The sequence below is a fragment of the Sturnus vulgaris genome, chromosome 34, assembly GCF_052056855.1.
Source record: "Sturnus vulgaris isolate bStuVul1 chromosome 34, bStuVul1.hap1, whole genome shotgun sequence".
Taxonomy (NCBI): domain Eukaryota; kingdom Metazoa; phylum Chordata; class Aves; order Passeriformes; family Sturnidae; genus Sturnus; species Sturnus vulgaris.
Genome location: NC_142276.1, coordinates 378,961 through 400,249, shown reverse-complemented (window position 1 = coordinate 400,249; position 21,289 = coordinate 378,961). Strand labels below are relative to the sequence as shown.

At 68.3% G+C, this 21,289-nt stretch overlaps 4 protein-coding genes and 1 long non-coding RNA gene across 5 annotated transcripts; 4 read left to right on the top strand and 1 right to left on the bottom strand.

Annotated features, from left to right (window-relative positions):
- Positions 1-1,223: 1,223 nt before the first annotated feature.
- On the top strand, positions 1,224-6,140 carry FIBP (FGF1 intracellular binding protein). Its single transcript, XM_088155000.1, has 11 exons — positions 1,224-1,346; positions 1,652-1,738; positions 2,126-2,324; positions 2,867-2,993; positions 3,343-3,443; positions 3,739-3,872; positions 4,119-4,227; positions 4,583-4,646; positions 4,933-5,019; positions 5,142-5,239; positions 5,391-6,140. The coding sequence occupies exons 2-11, from the start codon at positions 1,654-1,656 to the stop codon at positions 5,458-5,460; spliced, it is 1,074 nt and encodes a 357-aa protein (XP_088011126.1). The 5' UTR covers positions 1,224-1,346; positions 1,652-1,653; the 3' UTR covers positions 5,461-6,140.
- A 159-nt stretch (positions 6,141-6,299) lies between these two features.
- On the top strand, positions 6,300-10,948 carry LOC148220594 (EGF-containing fibulin-like extracellular matrix protein 2). The gene is given in 11 exon segments (XM_088155018.1): positions 6,300-6,308; positions 6,747-6,842; positions 7,102-7,150; positions 7,690-8,223; positions 8,568-8,684; positions 8,798-8,917; positions 9,302-9,415; positions 9,779-9,911; positions 10,109-10,184; positions 10,186-10,287; positions 10,561-10,948. Coding segments are annotated over 11 exon segments (1,563 nt in total). The 3' UTR covers positions 10,774-10,948.
- A 122-nt stretch (positions 10,949-11,070) lies between these two features.
- On the bottom strand, positions 11,071-14,279 carry ZFPL1 (zinc finger protein like 1). The gene is made up of 7 exons (XM_088155017.1): positions 14,042-14,279; positions 13,376-13,484; positions 13,175-13,286; positions 12,494-12,691; positions 11,895-12,345; positions 11,678-11,806; positions 11,071-11,291 (listed from the first exon to the last, which is right to left on the bottom strand). Exons 1-7 carry the CDS (start codon positions 14,236-14,238, stop codon positions 11,123-11,125), a joined length of 1,365 nt encoding a protein of 454 aa, XP_088011143.1. The 5' UTR covers positions 14,239-14,279; the 3' UTR covers positions 11,071-11,122.
- Positions 14,280-14,947: 668 nt separating this feature from the next.
- LOC148220592 (uncharacterized) lies at positions 14,948-16,916 on the top strand. The gene is made up of 4 exons (XR_015798711.1): positions 14,948-15,063; positions 15,190-15,479; positions 15,844-16,425; positions 16,749-16,916. It is a non-coding gene; the product is annotated as an uncharacterized LOC148220592 (long non-coding RNA).
- Positions 16,917-16,937: 21 nt separating this feature from the next.
- LOC148220591 (delta(14)-sterol reductase TM7SF2-like) lies at positions 16,938-20,701 on the top strand. The gene is made up of 8 exons (XM_088155016.1): positions 16,938-16,946; positions 17,273-17,466; positions 17,664-17,761; positions 18,058-18,170; positions 18,446-18,608; positions 18,874-18,954; positions 19,036-19,158; positions 19,440-20,701. Exons 1-8 carry the CDS (start codon positions 16,938-16,940, stop codon positions 19,592-19,594), a joined length of 936 nt encoding a protein of 311 aa, XP_088011142.1. The 3' UTR covers positions 19,595-20,701.
- Positions 20,702-21,289: the final 588 nt, after the last annotated feature.

Genomic DNA, 21,289 nt, shown 5'->3' with positions numbered 1-21,289 from the left:
AATGGGGGGACACTGGAGACAATGGGGGGACAGGGGACAGGGGGGACAATGGGGACGGGGGGGACACTGGGGGGACAATGGGGACACTGGGGACAATGGGGATATTGTGGACAGGGGGGCGTGGGGGTCCTGCGTGTCCCCAGACTCAGCATCCCCGTGTCCCCCCCCCCTGTCCCCCCCCTGTCCCCCCAGGCTGCTCGGGCTCGGCCGGGTCGTGTCCTACGCGGTGACCGAGTGGCTTCGGGACATCCGGTGTCACCAACTGCCGGGGCTGCTGGGGGGGGTGGCGCCGGTGCACGCGGTGCTGCGGCTCTGTGAGTGTCCCCCCAGTGTCCCCAAGTGTCCCCTCAGTGTCCCCGATGTCCCCCCCAATGTCCCCGGTGTCCCCGTGTCCCCTCAGGGCGGGCGCTCCGGGACCTGCTGCTGCTGCCGCTGCTGGGGGGGGGGTCCCGGGGGGGTGACCCGGGGGGTGACCCGCGGTGTCACCGCCCTCGGGGCCGCCTCTGCCAGCGCTGCCATCGGGCTGGGGACGAGGCTGCTGCGGGCCCTGCAGGTGCGACCCCCGGGACCCCCCCGGGACCCCCCCCCCAGCCCCTCCCGGGGGTCTCAGGGGGGTCCCCGCTGTGTGTGTGGGGGGTGGGTGGGGAGGGGTCCGTGCTGTGACCTTTGACCTCCCCCTCCCCCCCCCCAGGCTCTGGCCGAGGCTCTTTATGGACTCGTGGCCCCCCCGGGCCCCCCCCGGCTCCTCCCGGCCCCCCCGGAGCCCCGGGGCCAGCGGCACCAGCGCCTCCCAGTACGGACCAGTAGGGACCAGTATGGGCGGGGGTGGGCAGGGGTTTCCCAGTGCGGCCCAGTTTGGGGTCGGGGGGGATCCTCGTGCCCCCAGTAACCCCTCCCCCCCCCCTCCCCTTTCTCTCCCCAGCGCCCCCCCGGCACCAGGAGCGGCCCCGCCCCCACCGAGGGACCGGAGGGGCCGCGGCCCCGCCCCCAATAAACTGGGAGAGACTGGTTCTTACTGGGACTGGGACTGGTTCTTACTGGGACTGGGACTGGTTTTTACTGGGAGTGGGACTGGTTCTTACTGGGACTGGGACTGGTTCTTACTGGGACTGGGACCGGTTCTTACTGGGAGAGACTGGTTCTTACTGGGACTGGGACTGGTTCTTACTGGGAGTGGGACTGGTTTTTACTGGGAGTGGGACTGGTTTTTACTGGGAGGATCCGGTAGGGGGAGCTCGCGCGCCGCGGGGGGCGGGGCCGGCGCGGCTCCGCCCCGCCGTGACGTCGCAGCCGCGCATGTGACGTCATCGCTCTGCGTCGCGCGAGGAGCGCGCGGGACGGCGCCGGTCGGTGGGGGAGGGGCTGGGGGGGGGGCTCCCCGGGGTGGGGGGGGAGGGGCCCCCAGTGTGGCCCAGTTTGGGGGCGGGGCGGTCCCAGTTTGGGCTGGGCTGCGGGGAGGGGCTCCCAGTACGGCCCAGTTGGGGCTCAGGGGGTTCCCAGTACGGCCCAGTCGGGGCTCAGGGGATTCCCAGTACGGCCCAGTCGGGGCTCAGGGGACTCCCAGTACGGCCCAGTTTGGGGGCGGGGCGATCCCAGAGTGGCTCCTGGGGGGTCCCAGGGGACATTTGGGGACTCGGGGCCGTCGCCGCAGGGATGAGCAGCGACCTGGACGTGTTCGTGGGGAACACGACCCTGATCGATGAGGAGGTGTACAGGCTGTGGCTGGACGGACACTCGGGTACGGGGCTGGGGACACCTGGGGACACCCGGGGACACACCTGGGGACACCTGGGGACAGCTGGGGACACCTGGGATACAGCTGGGGACACCTGGGACACACGTGGGGGATGCCCAATTCCCCCAATTCCCCCCCCCGTCCCCAATGTCCCCACTGTCGCCGTGTCCCCAATGTCCCCCCAGTGTCCCCCCAATGTCCCCAATGCCCTGCCCCATGTTCCCACTGTCCCCAATGTCCCCCCCATTGTCCCAGTGTCCCCTCAGTGTCCCCAGTGCCCCCCCTGTCCCCAATGCCCCCCCCCCCAGTGTCCCCAATGCTCCCCAGTGTCCCCATTGTCCCAGTGCCCCCCAGTGTCCCCATTGTCCCAGTGTCGCCGTGTCCCCGCAGTGGCCGAGGCCGTGGCCCGCCGCCTGCGCGGGGGGGTGCTGGAGCGGGAGGGGACATCGGTGGCCGTGCTGCAGAGCGACACCCGCGACCACTACAGAACCTTCCAGATGCTGGAGCGGCTCCTGCACGCGCCGCCGCGGCTGCTGCAGCAGCTCCTCTTCCAGATCCCCCCCGAGCGACAGGCCCTGCTGGTGCAGCGGTACTGGGAGCGACTGGGATGGACTGGAATGGGACTGGGATGGACTGGACGGACTGGATGGGATTGGGACGGACTGGGATGGACTGGGATGGGACTGGGACTGACTGGGATGGACTGGGATGGGATTGGGATGGAATGGGAGGGACTGGGATGGGACTGGGACGGACTGGGACTGACTGGGATGGGATTGGGATGGACTGGGACTGACTGGGACAGACTGGAATGGACTGGGATGGATTGGACGGACTGGGATGAGACTGGGACGGACTGGGATGGGACTGGGATGCACTGGGATGCACTGGGATGCACTGGGAGCTCTGCAGAAGCGGCTCAGGACGGGTTGGGGTGGGCGCGGTTTGGGAGTTTGAGGAGATTTTGGCGCTTGGGGCGGCTTTTTTGGGATCCCCCTCAGTTTCAGGGCCCCCCAAGTTTTTGGGATTTTTCTCCTCAATTTTTGGGTTTTCCCTTCCCCCTCCATTTTTGCCGTTTTCTCCCCGTTTTTTGGGGTTCTCTCCCCGGTTTCGGGGTTCCCCCCCCCCCAGGTACTACGCCTTCGACGAGGTCCTGGCCCGGGAGCTGCTGGGCAAGAAACTCTCCAAGGGCACCAAGAAGGAGCTGGACGAGGTCAGCGCCCGCACCGGGGTCGGGATCCGCAGCTGCCGCCGCCAGGTGAGACCCCCAAACTGGGGGGGGCGAGGGGGGAGCGGGGCAGCCCTAAAATGGGGCAGGAAAACGGGGGAGAAACTCCGGAAAGGGGCGAGAAAAATCCCAAAGTCAGGGGAAGGGAAATGGGGGAGAAATGCCAGAAACGGGAAAAAATCCCAAAAGCGGGGGAGGGAACCCCAAAAAATGGGGGGGAAAGGGGAGAAACCCAAAACCAGGAGGAAAACCCCGAGGGGGGTGTGGAACTTGGCTGGTCCTACTGGGGAGCCTGGGGGGTGTTCAAGGGGGGCATTTTGGGGTCGGGGGGGGCCCTGGGGGGTGGATTTGGGGCGCTGACCCCTCTCGCCCCCCCCAGTTTGACAACTTCAAGAGGGTCTTCAAGGCCGTGGAGGAGCTGCGGGGACCCCTGGCCGAGAACATCCAGCAGCTCTTCCTGCTGCCCCCTCCCCTCGCCCGGTAGGTCGGGGGAAAATTTGGGGAGGGGCTGCCCCGGGGGGAGGAACCGAGGGGGCCCAGGGGGTGCCGGGACCCCCCAAAAGTGCTGGGGGGGGTCCCGGGGCGGGGGGGGGGGGGGCTGCCGGTGTCGTGGTGGGGGGGGGGGGGGGTTGGGGAATTTGGGGAGGGAGTATTGGGGTGGTTTCGGGGGTTTGGGTGCGGAAGGTTTGGCGGGGTTTAGGAACGACCTTCGGGGGGGTTTTAGGGGTTCCCTCGGAGCTCGGGGACCCCCTGAACCCCCGCGTTTCCCCGGCAGGGACTACGCCGCCATCGTGTTCTTCGCCAACAGCCGCTTCGAGACCGGCAAGCGGCGCCTGCAGTTCCTGAGCTTCGCCGACTTCGCCGCCTGCGCCCAGAGCATGATGGCCCACTGGAGCCAGGGGGCCCTGGGTGAGACCCCCGGCAACGCCCCCAGGGCAGCAGGGACACGGGGGACACCCCCAGGGCAGCAGGGACACGGGGGACACGCGGGGGACACCCCCAGGGCAGCAGGGACACATTCAGGGACCACCCCCGCGGTGGTCTCAGGGACCCCAGAGTCCTCTCTGGGCACTTTGGTGACTGCCGCGATGTCCCCGTGGCACCCCCACGGTGTCCCCCCCCGTGACCCCCGTGTCCCCCTTTGTCCCCTGGCAGCGCCCGAGGCGGCCGAGCCTGACGGGGACCTGCCCAAGTCCTTCCTGCAGGACCTGAAGGAGCTGAAGGTGCTGGTGGCCGACAAGGACCTGCTGGACCAGCACAAGAGGTGACACTAAAGCCCCCCCAAAATGGGACACCCCGAAATGGGGACGGCCCTGAGGAGCCCCCCAAACACGGGCACCCCAAACCCCGTGGGGCGCCCCAAAACCGGGCTCACCTCAGCAGGGACGCCCCCCACACTCCGGGATGCCTCCCCCAAAATCGGGTGGGTGCCCCCCCAATTCCCTGAGACCCCCCCAAAGTCTCGGATCCCCCCCCCCCCCAAAACCTCTCAGTGCCCCCCAAAATCCCCATTTCGCTCCCGAACGCCGGGACCCCCGGACTCTGCGCCTCTCCTGGGGGGGGGTCCTGGTTCCGGGGGGGGGTCCCCGGGCCCCCCCCCAACCGCCCCCTCCCCCCAGCCTGGTGTGCTCGGCCCTGCGGGGGAAGATCTCGGTCTACAACGAGCTCGAGGCCAATTTCAAGGTGAGCCCTCCCCCAAAAACGGGGGGTCCTCGGTGGGGAGGAGCCTCCACTAAATCCTGAGCCCCCCCAAAACCCCGGAGGAGCCCCCTGGGCTCGTTTGTGGAGGGGGGTTGGGGTGGGGGGGGGGAAGCTCCCAGCACCGGGGTCTCCCCCGGGAGGGAGGGGTCCCCAAAACCCTGAGGGCTCCCCGAAATCCTCGCTCTCTTTTTTTTTGGGGGGGCTCAGGGGAGGGTCCCGGGGTTGAGGGGGGTCCCCAAAATCGCCGGTTCCCCCCTCCCCACCCCAGGCACTGTCCCGGGCGCTGGTGAACGTGGGGGGGAAGTTGACCCACGCCCGCGACGTCCGGGATTTCTTCGTGGACCTGGTGGAAAAGGTGAGGGGGGGGGGACCCCAAAATCGCCGGGCACCCAGAAAATCCCTGGGGTTCCTGCACTTGGGGACCCCCGAACTGGGAGCCCTTTCCCCAAAATGCGGGGGCGTTCGGGGGTCCCGCAGGTGATCGAGCCGTGCCGCTCGGACAAGTGGAGCCCTGGGGACCTGCGGCTCTTCCTGGCTCAGTACACGGCGGCCCCGCGCAACCTGGCGGCCTTCAGGTGAGACCCCCGCACCTGGGGACCCCCAAACCTGCCTTAGGGGGGACCCTAAAACCAGCCCGGAATGGGGGGGGCTGGCTGGGAACACCCAGGGGGGGGGTTCCGAGAAGGGGAGGGAGGGACTCCCCAAATCTTTGTTGCCGTCCTGCAGGCACCAGGCGCTGTGGGAGCGTTACATGGCGGCCATCAGCGCCTGCCTGCTGCGCATGTACCACGACTGAGCCCCAAAAACCGGCACCCCAAAAACCGGACAGCCCCAGAAACCGGCACCCCAAAAACCGGGACAGCCCCAAAACCGGGACAGCCCCAAAAACCGGCACCCCAAAACCGGGACAGCCCCAGAAACCGGCACCCCAAAACCGGGACAGCCCAAAAAACCGGCACCCCAAAAACCGGCACCCCAAAACCGGCACAGCCCCAAAAACCGGCACCCCAAAACCGGGACAGCCCCAAAATCCGGCACCCCAAAACCGGGACAGCCCCAGAAACCGGCACCCAAAAACCGGGACAGCCCCAAAAACCGGGACCCCAAAAACCCCGAGGATGTGAAACCTCTTGGAAAGTAAAATGGGGCAGATTCCAAATATGGGGCTCCAAAAATTGGGGGGGAGGGGGACACCCAAAAACCCAACAGCCCTCGAATCAACGTCGCAAATTTTGGGTGTTTGGGGTTTGGGGGATCCTCCGGAAAAGGGGACCAGGAGCACCCAGAGGACCCAGGAGCGGCAGCACCCAAAAATCGGGACATTCGAAATGGGGAGGACCCCAAAAAAGGGGTGACTTCCAAAACCGGGACCCCCCCCCCACCCCACCCAAAATGGGGGAACCCCCACAGCTGGGCAGGACCCTCCCATGTGACCCCAAAAAAGGGGGGGGGGTGCAATAAAGAGCTGGAAACGGAGCTGAACTTTGTGGGGGGACATTTGTGGAGGGGGCGCGCGGGGAGGGGGGGGGGGGGGACCCCGGAATTTTGGAGGATTTGTGATGGGAGGGGCAGAGTTGGAGGATCCCCAAAACTCAGGTAGGGATTTGGGGGGGGGTCCCAAGGCTCGTGCAGGGGATGGGGGAGGTTTGGAGGGGGGGGGGGGCTCCTAAAGCACCGAGGGCGGGTCCCCCAAAATCTGAAAATGAGGAGGGGGAGCTCTGGAGGTCCCCAAATCTTGGGGGGGGGGCGGGGGAATAAAGGGGGAGGGACTGGGAGGGGTGGGGGGGAGGGGCCCTCGCGCGCTCCGGGGCCGATTTTTGGGGGGGAGGGGCTTGAGCCGAGAAGGGTAAGTGAGGCCACGGGGGGATTTTGGGGGGGGGGGGGGAGGGGGCGCCTACCCCCCACCCATCCCAGGGCGGGGACCCCTCCGAGATTCCCCTCCCCCCGGAGGGGATTTGGCGGGGGAGGGGGGTCCTGGGGATGCAGGGGGGGGTCCCGGGAGGGGGCTGGGCTCCCCCTGGCCCGGGGGGGTTGCAGAGTTTGGGGTGACCCCTTCTGCGACCCCCCCCCCACCCCCCCCAGCGCGATGAGCCCCCCTCGCTGCTCCTCCTCCTCTTCCTCGGCGCCACCGTGGCCCCCGCGGCCCCCCCGGACCTGGAGGAGCTCGAGGATTACGCGGTGGGGAAGGGGAAATTTGGGGGGGGGTGGGGGGAGGGGTGGGGGTCCTGCTCCTCCTCCCCCCAAATCCTTTCTCTGCCCCCCTCCCCCCCCCCCGGAAATGTCCGAGTCCCCCCTCCCGAGCGCTCCGTGGCCCCTCCCCCATTCCCAAACTTCTGGAGCGGTTTTGGGGGAGGGGCCGGGGTCATTTCGGGGTGGGGGGCTCGTTGGGGGGGGGGGAGGGGAGGGGAGGGGGAGGTGACTCCCTCCCCCTCCCCAGGAGTGCAGCGATGGCTACGAGTGGGACCCCGAAACCGAGCACTGCAAAGGTGGGGGCGGGGGGAGGGGGGTTTGGGGGGTCCCCGAGTTAGGAGGGGGTGGGGGAGGGGGAGGGGGGGTCTGGGTGCCCAATCGGGGGGGGGTTTGAAGGTCCCCGCTTTGCCGGGGGTGGGGGGAGGGCAGAATGGAAGCCCCTCGGAATTCGGGGTGTCCCCCCCTCCACGGGAGGCGTTCGGGGGTCCCGCTCCCCTCGGGGAGGTTTTGGGGGGGCCCTTCCCGGGGTCCCCGAGGCGTCTCGGGGGTCCCTTCTCGGTGACCCCGCCCCAGGGATGTTTGGGGGGGTCCGGGGTTATTTCAGGGGGCTCGGGGGGCGCAGGGGAGGAGCGGCTTGGGGGGTCCCGGGCGGTGTTTTGGGAGGGTCTCGGGGGGTGTTCGGCGACGATCTCGGGGCGGGGGGCGCGGGGTCCCTCTCAGGGTGTTTTGGGGTTCCGCGGGTCCCGGGGCTGGATTTTTTTTTTTTTTTTTTGGGGGGGGGGGGGGGGGGGGAGGGGGGGGATTCCTCTCTCAGACCCCCCCCCCCTCCCCCCAGACGTGGACGAGTGCGCGGGGGAGGGGCCGCCGCCGTGCCGGGGCTCCATGAAGTGCCTGAACCATTTCGGGGGTTACCTGTGCCTGCCCCGCTCGGCCGCGCTGCTCAGCCCCGGGCCCGGCCCCGCCCCCGCCCCGCCCCCCGCCCCGCCCCCACCCCGCCCGGCCCCGCCCCCCGACGGCCGCTGCCCCCCCGGCTTCGGCCCCGCCCCCGACGGCACCTGCGCAGGTGAGGGCGTGGCTCTGGGGATGCAAATGAGTGGGCGTGGCCGGTTTGGTGGGAGGGGCGTGGTCGGAGCGGGGGTCGTTTCGGGGGGTCCCCAGAGGGGCCCGGAGGTGACTCCCTGGGTGGGGGGAGGGGGTGGGGGGCTCCCGTTGCTCCTGCCCCCCCTCCTGTGTCGCCCCCCTCCCCAGATGTGGACGAGTGCGCGGGGCCCCCCCCCGTGCCGGCCCAGCCAGGATTGCATCAACATCCCGGGGGGCTTCGAGTGCCGCTGCCCCCCCGGCTACCGGCACCGGCACACCGAGTGCGTGGGTCAGTGCGGGCCCGGGGACCCGTGGGGTGGGCCCGGGGGATCCGTGGGGTGGGCTGGGGGGATCAGTGGGGAGGGTCGGGGATCAGTGGGGTGGGCTGGGGGGATCAGTGGGGAGGGTCGGGGGATCAATGGGGCGGCTCGGGGATCTGTGGGGCGGCTCGGGGATCTGTGGGGTGGGCTCGGGGATCAATGGGGCGGGTCGGGGATCTGTGGGGCGGCTCGGGGATCTGTGGGGGCGGGCTCGGGGATCAATGGGGCGGGTCGGGGATCAGTGGGGCTGGCCCGGGGCTCGCAGATGTTTACGGGGTGTTTTTGGGGTGGCCCTCGGCTGTTTGTGGCGCAGATGAGGACGAGTGCCAGTTCCGCTGGTGCCAGCACAGCTGCGCCAACTCGCCCGGAGCCTTCGCCTGCCGCTGCCACCCCGGCTTCAGCCTCGGCCCCGACGGCCGCTCCTGCCTCGGTCAGAGCCCCCTCCCCTCCCCAGAGCACCGAGAGCCCCCCGGGGACCCCCAGACGGGGCTGCAGGGTCGGGGGGAGCTGACGCCCCCCACCCAAAGCTCCCCCTGCCCGCAGACGTGGACGAGTGCTCCATGGGCGCCCGCTGCTCCCAGCGCTGCCTCAACACCTTCGGCTCCTTCCGCTGCCGCTGCCGGCCCGGCTTCGTCCTGGGCACCGACGGGCACGAGTGCCACGGTGAGACACGCCCACCCTGCTGGGGACACGCCCACCCTGCTGGGGACACGCCCACCCCGCTGGGGACACGCCCACCCCGCTGGGGACACGCCCACCCTGCTGGGGACACGCCCACCCCGATAGGGACACGCCCACCCCGCTGGGGACACGCCCCCCAGTTCAATAGCCACACCCACAGAGCCATAGCACCGCCCCCTCCCCTTGTGACCACGCCCCCTCCCCAGCACTGCCCCGCCCCCTGGCAGAGGTGGGGGAGGGGTGGGTGTGGCACGGGCGTGGCCGGGGTGGGGCCGTGAGACCCCTCCGGGTCCTCGGTGTCCCCGTCCCCCTCCCCGGGGTCTCACTGGGGTCTCTCGCCCCCCTCCCCCCGTGGGGGTCTCTCAGACGTGGACGAGTGCCAGGGGGGGGTCCCGTGCCAGCACCGCTGCCAGAACCTCCCGGGGGGCTTCAGCTGCCTCTGCCCCCCCGGATACACCGAGGAGGGGGGGCTCTGCCGCGGTATGGGGGTCTGGGGGGTTTTGGGGTGGGTTTGGGAGCTTTCGGGGGTCTGGGGGCGGTTTGGGGGGTTTTGGGGTGGGTTTGGGAGCTTTGGGGGTCTGGGGGCTGTTTAGGGGTCCTGGGGTGGGTTTGGGAGCTTTGGGGGGTCTGGGGGCGGTTTGGGGGTCCTGGGGTGGGTTTGGGAGCTTTGGGGGGGCTGTGGGGGTTCCCGTTTGTAGTGGGTGGGGGGCTTGGGGGTTCTGGGGGTGATTTGGGGAGTCTGGGGGGCTCCGTGTCCCCTCAGTGGGAGGGGGCTGTGCGGCACCGGGGGTCTCAGCCTCCCCCAGAAGTGTCCCCCCCCCCCCCCTCCCCTTTCCCTCCCAGACCAGGACGAGTGCACCGAGGGCTCCCACGACTGCGGGGGCGCCCAGAGCTGCCTCAACACTTTCGGGGGGCACCTCTGCGTTCCCCGCGAGCTCTGCCGGGCGCCCTACACCCCCCACCCCCGCAGCAACGGGTACGGACCCCCGCCCGCACCCCAAAATCCGGGGGAGGGGGGAGGCTCCTCCGTATCCCATCAGCTGAGCCCTCATTCCCGGGGCGGATCCCTGTGAGCCCACCGAGGGTCCCCAAGAGCTGAGGGGAATTTTGGGGATCCCCGGAGGGGTCCTGGTTTCGGGGACCCCCCCCCAGCGTTTCTTTCCCGGCTTTCAGGACCTGTGTGTGCCCCGGGGGCGTCCCCGGCTGCGCCCCCCGCCCCCGCTGGCTCCTGCATCGCTTCCTGGCCAACCGAATTTCGAAGTTCCTGCCGGGATTTTCCAGCTCCAGCATCCCCCGGGGGACCCCCAGAGGCTGCGGCTGCGGGGGAGCCCCCCGGCACCTTTCGCCTGCGGGTAATGAGGGCTGGGAGGGACTTGGGGGGGGGCTCGGGGGTATTTGGGGGTGTTTTTGGGGGGAGCATCAAGGGGACATTGGGGGATCTGTGGCCGGGGGCTGTTTGGGGAGGGGGGGGGGGGTCACTGAGATGTCTCTGGCTGAACTGGGGGGGGTCTTTGGGGCATTCTGGGGGGGTTTGATGGGAGCTTGGGGGTCCCCCCAATATTTTTCGGGAGTGTTTAGAGCCGGGGGGGGGGCGTGGCCTCGGTGTGACCCCGCCCCCCCCGCAGGCGCTGACCAATCACAGCTCGCTGCTGGAGCTGACGCGCCCCCTGGCGGGCCCCCGGCAGCTGCTGCTGGAGGTGGAGCTGCTCCCGCCAGGGCCACGCCCCCCGCACGAGGCCGAGGCCCCGCCCCCCGACACCTGGGACACGCCCCCTCCCACTGGGCGTGGCCTGGCCTTGCTCCGCCTCCACCTGGCCGTGGGGGCTCACCCGTTCTAGGGTGGGGGGGGGGGGGGGCGGGGGCACCCCCAAAATCTCCACCGGGACTGCCCCGAACTACCCAGGGAACCCCAAAAGCCGCCTGGGACCCCAAAGTTCCTTCCTTGGGAGCTCCAACTTTCCCCGAGGAACCGCCAAAAAACCTCCGAGACCCCCCCAGTTTGGGGGCAAAGAACGAGTGTGTCAGTGGTGTGGTGGGGACTGGGAGGGACTGGGAGGGACTGGGAGGGGACTGGGAGGGACTGGGAGGGGACTGGGAGGGACTGGTGCCGCCCAAGAACCACACGGACGCGCTGCTCTCCGTCTCCAGAAGGGGGCGCCCTTTATTGCCCCGCCCACAGGGGCGTGGTCAGTGCCCCACCCGCACGTGGGGGTTGTTGAGGGGCTCGAGGGCGGGGTCGGAGTCGGCCCCGCCCCTGCCCAGGCTGCCCAATAGGAGCAGGAGCAGCGCGAAGGCCGCGGCCCCGCCCAGGCACAGCGCCAGCAGGGGGCGCCGCGGGACCCCGCGCACGCGGCACCTGCGGGGGAGCGGTGAGCCAGGGGGGGCCCAGGGACCCCCAGAGGGACCCCCAAAGGGACCCAGCGACCCCCAGAGGGAACCAGGGATCCCCAGAGGGACCCCCAAAGGGACCCAGAGACCCCCAGAGGGAACCAGGGACCCCCAGAGGGACCCCAAAGGGAACCAGGGACCCTCAAAGGGACCCCCAAAGGGACCCAGGAACCCCCAGAGGGACCCAGCGACCCCCCAAGGGACCCCAAAGGGACCCAGAGACCCCCACAGGGAACCAGGGACCTCGAGAGGGACCCCCCAAAAGGACCCTCAGAGATCCCCAGTGACCCTCCCCCCCCCACAAAGGGACCCCAAGATCCCCCCAAAAGGACTCCAAGCGCCCCCCAGCCCCACCTGAGTTTGGGGGGCAGCCATGCCAGCGGCCGCCGCCGGTATTTGTCCTCGTCGCGGTCGGGGGCGCTCCAGGACTCGCGGCCTCCCAGGGGCTTGCGGGGGGCGGAGCCTGGGGGGGGCAGAGGGACCCTAAAACATCGCAGTGACGCCCCCTCAAGGCTCGGCAGCTGCGCGGGGACACCCCAAAGCCCCCTCCCCCCAGCCCCCCCAGACTCACCTGCGTGCAGGGTCGGGGTCTCCCCCCCCATGTGGACGACGGCGTGGGGTGTGGGGGGGGCCGGGGGGGCTCCGGGAGTGTGAGCGGGCTGCAGGGACACAACTGAGGGTTGGGGCGGCCCAGAGGAATTGGGGGGGGTCCCGTGGTGGGCTCAGGAAGGGCTGGGGTGCCAGGGAGGATTCCAGGATTACTGGAAGGTTTTTTGGGGGGGGTCCCTCCATGGATGGGGGTTCCCGGCAGGGGGGGGTCCGAGGTGGAGTCGCAGGGGGTTTGGGGGATCCCGGAGGAGGAACTGGGGTCCCCAGAAAACATTCCTGAGGGTCTCTGGGGGGTTTCTGGGGAGAGTCAGGTTCCTGGGCAGAAATGGGGGAGGGGGAGGGGGTCCCAGGGATGTTTGTGGGACCCCCGGGGGTGTTTTTGGGGGTCACCCCGTACCATCCCAGCCCCCGTCCTGCTCCTGGGTGGTCTCAGGCTCCGGCTGCTCCTCCGAGTCCTCGATCTGGGGGGGGGGGAGTTTGGGGGGGATTTCAGGGCGGTTCGGGGTGGGGGGGGGGGTGGGTCTGGGGGTACCCCCGGATGTTGGGGGTCGCTGCAGACACTCACCAGCGGCAGCCCCAGCCCGGGCCGTGCCCAGGGCGCCGTCCGGAGCCGCGCCCGCAGCGCCTCGGCCACGGGGCCCTGCAGGTTGGGCGGGGGGAACAGGGGACCCCCGCACTGGGGGCAGCGGTGCCCGGCGGGGGCCGTGCGGGGGGGCAGCGCCCGAGCCCACCCGGCCAGGCACGGCCAGTGGAACACGTCTGGGGTGGGGGTGGGGGGCGTCAGGGCACCCCCAAACCCACCGGGGACCATCCCCGCAGGAATTTCGGGGCTCCCGCAGCAACGCAACGCCCAGGGTGAGTTTGGCGAGGGGCCCAGGGGGGTTTCGGGTGGGTTGGAGGGGCCTGGGCAGGACCCGAACAGCCCCCCAGCTGCCCCCCAAAAACCATTTCATAACCCCCCCCACCCCAGCCCTGTTAAGGCTCCCCAACCCCATTTCCAGACCCCCAACCGCCCCTAAGGTGCCTTCAGGGTCGCCCCACCCCACCTGAAATCAGATTTTATTGCCCCAGAATTCAGCTTCAAGCGCCCCAACACCCCCAGAACCCCCAACCTCTTAAAGGCCCTCCCCGAAGTCGCTCCCAAGCCCCTCCCAGCCCACCTGCAAATTCATTTCACGCCCTCCCAACGGCCCAAAAGCAGCCCGGGGATCCCCCCCCCGGCCCCCGAAGCCCCCTCCCCACCGTAGCAGACGAGCCGCACGGTCTCCCGCTCGCCCAGGGCTCCTTGGCACAGCGGGCACTGCGGGCTGTAGTCGCTGTCCTGCAGCCACTGAAGGTACGACCTCACGATGCACTGAGGGGGGCACGGGGTAGGGGGGTGATCACGGTGGGTCCCGGGGGGGATTCCAGGGACCCCCTCCCCACCCCCGGAGCCCCCCGGACCTTGGGGTGGGCGCTGACCAGGCAGCTCTCGCAGACGTTCACGCGGTGCTCGAAGCAGAAAAGCGTCGTCACCCGGCGCTTGGGGCACTTGCACAGGCCCATGGCGGGGCTGGGGGCGCAGGGGGGGGGGGAGGCCTCGCTAGATCCCCCCACCACCCCAAAATCCCCGCCAAGCGGGAAAGGGTCGTGACTCTCCCCCCCCCCCCCGCCCCGGCTTTTGGGGGGGGGGGGGCAGCGCTTTTTGGGTGGGGGACCCCATAAGCGCCCTCCACAAAACACGCGGGGATTTGGGACCTCCCCCCGTCCCCTCCAAATATTCCGGGGAGCCCCCCGCCCTCCACCATGCAGGGACCTCCTGGTGTCTCCCCAAGGACACCCAGCGGGACCCCGTGAGCCCCCCAGAGTCCCGTGGAGCCCCAACCTCGGCCACCCTTCCTGCAAGGCGCCCCAGGGGAGGCTCAGGACACCTCTTCGTCCCCCTCCCCTCAAAGGGACCCCGGTATCCGAGACGGCTCAGAACCCCCCAGGAACTCCCCGGGACTCCCCAGAATCCGCCAAGCATCTCCCAGACCCCGAGACGCCGCTCAGGACACCCCAGGACACCCCCAGGCCCTCCCGCACGCCCCCGGAGCCCCCTCAAATTCTTCCCTTGGTCCCCCCACTCACACGTTCCTATGGCGACGCTCTGCCCCGCTGGCGCTTCCGTGTGCGTCGCTCCTTGTGACGTCACTTTCCACCGAGGTACCGGAAGTGTGGCCGCCTCTATAAAAAGCCGCCGCACCCAACATGGCGGCCGGGCCCCAGCCGGTTTTTTGCGCGGGTCGCGGGGAGATGACGTCACCTCCGTCTGTTCGAATGGCCATGGCGGGAGCTGGCGGCGGGCGGCGCTCGGCGGGGGCGACCCCGAGGGGTGAGTCTGGGGGTCTCCACGGCCTCCGGTGACTCTTAGGGGTCTGGGGAAGCCCTGGGGGGGAGTCCGTGGGCGGCACTTGGGGTCCGGGAGCTCCCCCGGGGGTGTTTGGAGAGGCCGTGGGGAGGGGGCGCGGCTATCGAGGCCTGGGCGGGGGGGGGGTCTTGGAGGGACCCTGAGGGGGTTTGGGGTGGGGGACTGGGGGTGTCCGTATCGGGGTCTCAGGAGGTTCTGTAGGGCTTGGGGTGTCCGTGGGGGATTTCTAGGGGGGCTCCGGGGGGGGTGGGGGCAGTTGGGGGTCACGCCCGCCACCCGCTCCCCATTTTCCCTCTCCAGTGACGCGAAGCAGCTCCAAGCGCTTGGTGGTCTCGGCACCCCGGGGTGGCCCCCCCTGGGCACCCCCGTCCTGCAGCCCCCAGGGCAGCCCTGTGAGTAGGGGGCTGGGGGGATTCCGGGGGCTGGGGGGATTCCGGGGGCTGGGGGAGGATTCCGGGGGCTCGGGGGGAGATTCCGGGGGCTGGGGGTCGTTCAGCGGGTAGGGGAGGGGGATCACCAAGGGCTTTGGGGAGGGTTCCGGGCAGTTCAGAGTTCACGAGGTGGGCGGGGGGTCCCAGGAGTTCCTGGGGAGGTCCCCGGGGTTGTGGGGGGGTCCCCGGGGTGTCCTGGAGCCCCAGGGTTTGGGGGGGGGTCTCGGGGGTGGGGGGAGTTGGCGGTTTTGGGGTTCACAGACCCCTTCCCTCCGCCGCAGGACTTTGGGCGGCCCCGACGGAGCTCCCGGGTGAGTTTGGGGAGGGGTGGGAGTGGGGGGGGGACGCCCTGGGGAGAGTGGGGGGGGAGTTCCTGGTAATCCGGGGACCCCCCTGCGCTCTCCTCCCTAAACTGACACCCCCAACCCTCCCCGCAGCTCCAGAGCCAGAAGGAGAACGAGCCCTGCCCCCCCTGCGACCCCCCCTGCCCCCCCTGCGACCCCCCCTCTCCCACCCCCCTCTCCTGTGGCCCCCCGGGTCCGACGCTCCTACAGCCGCCTGGAGTTGGGGGGCACCCCGCGGGGGCTGGGGGGGCCCCCGCTGAGCCCCCTCCCCCTCATCTGCCCCCCGCAGCCCCCCTCGAGCCCCCCCAGATCCCCCCCTCGACCTCCCCGGCATCGGCGCCGGCCCCGAGCGCAAGAGGAAGAAGAAGGTGACGCCCATTGATGTGAGTGACGCCCACCCTGTGCCCCCTGACCCCCCCCAGGGACCCTCCTGTGACCCCTCCAGTGTCCCCACACAGGACCCCTCACCCCCGCTCCTCCAGGGTCCCAATTTCCCTCCCAGACCCCCCCCCCACCCCAGGACTCCGTAATTCTCTCGGTGGTCTCATAGCCCCCCCCCCCAGGACCCCCCCCCATGATTCCTCGGGACCCTCAACCCCCCCCCCCCCCCGACTCCCCCAGTACCTCCCGAGCCTCCTCATTGCCCTCGGCTTGTTCCTCCCTGCAACTCCCCCATTGCCCCCCCACTGCCCCCCATTGCCCCCCTGACCCCCCACTGCCCCCCTGACCCCCCAATTTCCCCCCCAGCTGTCGGAGCTCGAGGCCTGGGCCGCCTCCATGAACGCGCAGTTCGAGGAGGCCGAGAGGTTCCACCTGGTTGTGGAGTGACCCCGGGACCCCCAGGAGACCCCCGTGGGAGCCCCCCCCATGCTTAGAGAGACCCTCATGGGACCCTCGAGGCCCTGGTTGGAGAGACCCCCTGTGAGGGACCCCCGTGCCAGCCGTGACGTGTGAGACCCCCTGGATGTGCCAGGGACCACCAGGCCCTGGAAGCCCCCTCCCCTCTTGTTGCTCATTAAACGAGTTTGTGCTGCCTGTGCGATGACGTAGCTCGTGACGTCACAACCCAGCGGAAAGAGGAGGGGGGGGGTCTCTGTCTCTTTAAGAGTGGGGAGGGTCAGTGCTGCAGCCAATCAACGCGCGGCGCGGTGACGTCACCCGTCCGAGGGGGCGTGGTGACTGGGCCAAGCCACGCCCTCGGGGGGCGGAGCCCGAGCGTGCGACCCCCCCCCCCAAAAAAAATCCCCTGCTCCCCTCCCGGCCTCCCCTCACCCATGGAGCCCCCCCGGGCCCCTCCGAGCCCCGAGCTGGAATTTGGGGGGCCCTGGGGTAAGGGCGGGGGGAGGAGGGGTCTGTTCCGGGGGGGGGGGGGGGCACAGCTGGGTCCCCTTTTTGGGGTGGGGGCTGAGGGAGGGGGCTCCTGGTGCCTTCTAGGGGCTGGGGGAGGGGTGTCCGGAGCCCTGTGCCCCCTTTTGGGAGGGGTCGGGGTCCCACCGGGGACTCTTTTTGGGGTTCGGGGAGGGGGGGCCCTCAGCCCCCCTGCGGGGGGGTGGGGGGAGTGGCCCGTGCCCACTTTTTGGGGAGGGGGGGGCACACCAAGACCCCTTTCCTTGGGTGGGGAGGGGGCTCAGCCGACCCCCGCCCCCTCCCAGGCGCGGGGGCTCTGACGCTGCTGCTGCCCTGGGGCTCGTGGGGGTCGTGACCGCGTGCGTGGGGGAGGGGCAGGGCAGCGGGACCCCCACCCTGGCCCTGCCCACCCCCCCCACGCTCGCCCTCGTCCTCGCCTGGGTGGGCGCGCACGGGCTCGGGAGCTGCTGGAGACCCCCGAGGGTGAGGGGGGGATGGGGGGGGTCGCGGGGGGATTTTGGGGGGTGGGGGAGGCCGGGGGGGAGGGGCGCTCAGGGGCTTTGGGGACGGGAGGGGGGGGAGGGTCGGGGGGCTTCAAGGTGGGGGGGGGGTGTTGGGGGAGGGGTCGAGGGGTATCAGGGGTGTGGAGGAGGGGTCGGGGTCAGGCTGACTCCGCTGTCCCCAGACCCCCGGTGACAATCCCGGACCCCTCCGCGACCTCGGCTGTGAGTGGGGGGGGGTCCCTCTGAAAGGGGGGGGGGGGGGGGCGGGGGGCTCCGTTCGGGGGGGGGGGGGAGGGGCTGGGTGGGGGTCGGGGGGTCCCTTCGAGGGTCGCAGCTCTCCCTGCCGCTCGCTCAGGGCTGCTGGCGCTGGGGGGGGCCCTGGGGGGGGCGCTGGCCCTGGGGGTCCCCCTGCCCCCCCTGTGCCCCCTCCTCCCCCCGCTGGCGGCGGCCGCGTCCAGCGTCGCCTTCGGCCTCGGGCTCGTCCTCCTCGCTCGGCGGCGACTGCGGGGGGGGGGCAACGGTGAGCGGGGGAGGGGAGGGGGGGGATTTGGGGGGGGGGGTCACAGCTGGAGTGGGGAGGGGGACACGGAGGGAGGGGGTGGGGGTCGGTGGGAGGTGCCTGGGGGGGGTTGTGGGTGCTGGGGGGACTGAGGGGGGGGCTGGGGGTCTCCGGGGGTGCTGAGGCCGTGCCCCCTCCCCCCCTCCCCCCCCCCCCAGGACACCTCGTGTACGAATTCTTCTTGGGGGGAGACCCGGGGTCCCCGCTGGAGCCCCCCGAGATTCTGCACTGGGAGCGGGTCGGGCTCTGCGCCTGGGTACGGCAGCACTGGGAGAACTGGGGAGCGACTGGGGGGGACTGGGAGCGACTGGGAGGGACTGGGAAGGGGCTGGGAGGGGACTGGGAGAACTGGGTGGGCACGGGGGCGATACTGAGGAGCTGCCGAGAAATGAAGGGGGGCGGCTGCGGGCAAACTGGGAGGACTGGGAGGACTGGGAGGACTGGGAGCAGCGGGGTCAAGGGGTGAGCACAGGAGGCTGATGGGCTCCTCCTTCACTCCCCCCCCAATGTCCCCCCCGTGTCCCCAATGTCCCCCCCAATGTCCCCCCCCAGGTGCTGGTGCTGGCGGCGGCTCTGGGGGAGCAGCAGCGGCTCCGGGGGTCGCCGTCGTTGCCCCTCACGCTCGTGGTGGTCGCTCAGGGGTCCCGGTGCTGCGGCGCCTCAGGGTGGGGGGCGTGGGGGGGACACGGGGGTGGGGGGAAACGTCACAGGGGGAGAGAAGAGGGGACCCCACGGTGAGGGGACCCCCACCCCGAGGAGAGCGGGACCCCGTGGGGGGAGGCACGGAATGGGTGGGGGGACATGGGGGGGACTCCAGGGGGGCAGCGGGAGCGGCTCTGGGGTCCCCGGGAGCTTTTCGAGGTCCCCCCCGGGGGCTGAGGTGTGTTTGGGGCGGGGGGTGGGGGGGCTGTGGGGGTCTCACTTCTCTCCCCTTCCCCAGGAGCTGAGTGGGAATTCTTCTCCCGGCCCCAGGGGCTTCCTGGGGGTCTTCGGGGCTCTGGCCTGGGGCCCTTTCGGGGGTCCCCTCCCGGCGCTGCTGCTCCTGCAGAGACCCCAGAGCGGGCTGGGAGGAGCCGGGGGGGCCGCCTGTGGGGGGCTCTACGGTGGGCACGGGGGGCTCGAGGGGTGCTGGGGAGGATTTGGGGGTTACTGGGGGGCACCGGAAGAGAACTGGGATGAACTGGGAGGATTTCGGGCTCATGGGGGGGCACCAGGGGTTAATTGGGGGGAGGGGGGGGCAGCAGGGTGGAATGGGGGTGGGAACCGGGGGGGATTTGGGGAGGGGGGTGTCCGTGAGGAGCTCTGGGGGGGTCTTGAGCCAGTTCAGGGGGGCCCTGACACCCCCCTCCCCTTCCCCCCCCCCCCCAGCCTTGGGGTTGTGGATCTTCCACGGCGCCACCACCCAGAGGAGCCTCTTCAGCCGCGACCCCCGCGACCCCCGGGTGGCTGGTGAGACCCCCGAACCGCCGAGGATCCCCCAAACCTGGGAGCCCCCGGGACCCCCACGAGCTCCTCCTGTTTCCCCCCCAGGTCTCGCCACGGTGCCCACGGCCACGGGGCGGGTGCTGCTGGCCGGGGGCTGGTGGGGGCTGGTGCGGCGCCCCGATGACCTCGGGGAGCTGCTGATGGCGCTGGGCTGGACCCTTCCCTGCGGTGAGACCCCCCCTCTCTTTGCTGGGACCCCCCCCCTCCCCAAAACCCGACCCCCCCCCCTCCCAGAACCCCTGCGGACACCTGGGAAAATTAATCCCCGAACACCAGAGGTTTGTGTCCGAAAAGGAGACAGAGGAGTCTTTTTGTTTTATTGAATCAAGGGAGAGGCCGCGGGACATTCCCCTGGGATCTCTCAGAGTTTTGGGGGTCTCCCCTCCCTTTTTATCCCAATTTCCCTCTCTCTTTCCCCATTGGCTGAGGTCCTGTCCTGTGCCCCCCAGGTTTGTCCCCAGCTCTGTCGCTGCTCCTGGCGGGGGTCGCGCTCCGGGAGCTCCGAGCGCTTGTGGGGGAGCGGCGGCAGCGACGCCGCTTTGGGGGGGCCTGGGGGGGGCTGTGCCGGAGGGTCCCGCACCGGCTGCTGCCTCTCGTCTATTGAGGGGCTCCTCCAGGACCCCCACCGCGACCCCCGAGATCCGCCGAGGGATGAATGAGCTGCCCCGGAACGATCTCCCTGCTGTCAGTGCCTCTGATTCTCTATGGGATAATCGAGAAAAGGTTCGTGTTAATCGAGAAAAGGTTCGTGTTAATCACAAAAGATTCGTGTTAATCACAAAAGATTCTAGGTTTGTATAAACCAGAATACCGATGGGATAATTGATAAAAGATTCGTGTTAATCACTAAAAGCATCGAGGTTTGTGTAAAGCAGAATATTAATGTGATAATTGATAAAAGATTCGTGTTAATCGATAGAGGATTCGTGTTAAACTCAAAAGCATCGGGGTTTGTATAAACAAAATACTAATGGGATAATTGATAAAAGATTCGTGTTAATCGGTAAAAGATTCGTGTTAATCACAAAAGCGTCGAGGTTTGTGTAAAGCAGAATATTAATGTGATAATTGATAAAAGATTCGTGGTAATCGATAAAAGATTTGTGTTAATCGATAAAAGATTCGTGGTAATCGCAAAAGATTCTAGGTTTGTATAAACAAAATACCAATGTGATAATTGATAAAAGATTCGTGTTAATCGATAGAGGATTCGTGTTAATTGATAAAAGATTCGTGTTAAACTCAAAAGCATCGGGGGTTTGTATAAAGCAGAATATTAACGGGATAATTGATAAAAGATTTGTGTTAATTGAGAAAAGATTCTAGGTTTGTATAAACCAGAATACCGATGTGTTAATTGATAGAAGATTCGTGTTAATCGACAGAGGATTCGTGTTAATTGATAAAAGATTCGTGTTAAACTCAAAAGCACCGGGGTTTGTATAAACCAGAATACTAATGGGATAATTGATAAAAGATTCGTGTTAATCGATAAAAGATTCGTGTTAATCACAAAAGCGTCGAGGTTTATATAAACCGGAACACCGATGGGATAATCATTGACAAACGAGCTGCGGATCTGCCTGGAGATAAATCCAGCACCAAAGGAACAATGGGCGGGATTCCACCGAGTGATGAAATGGAAGAAGATTTTTTGCCTTTCCAATCAAACTGCAGGGTTTGCTGATCAATAAAATGTTTTAGTTCCGGTCGGGTTTTTTTTTTTTTTTTTGGGGGGGTGGGGTCGCTCATTCCGGAGGATTTTTGGAAAGATCGGGAATCTCCCTTCATTTATCCCATCCCCTTGACTGCGCACAGAGCGCCGCCTTGCGGGCAGAGCGCGGAACTGCAGGGACCCCGAGAGAGCAAAGTCTGGGCAGTGAGCGATCGATTGATAACGGCTACCGATCGATTAGATCGGCGATCGATTGCCAATGCCTGCCGATCGATTAGATCGGCGATCGATTGCTCACGCCTGCCGATCGATGACATCGGCGATCGATTGCTCATGTCTGCCGATCGATGACATCGGCGATCGATTGCTCATGCCTGCCGATCGATGAGCTCGGCGATCGATTGCTCATGCCTGGGCAGGCATGAGCAATCGATCGCCGAGCTCATCGATCGGCAGGCATGAGCAATCGATCGCCGAGCTAATCGATCGGCAGGCATGAGCAATCGATCGCCGATGTCATCGATCGGCAGGCATTGGCAATCGATCGCCGATCTAATCGATCGGCAGCCGAGCGCCGAGCGATCGATCGAGGCGGGCTCAGTGGAGCCCAGAGCGATGGATCAG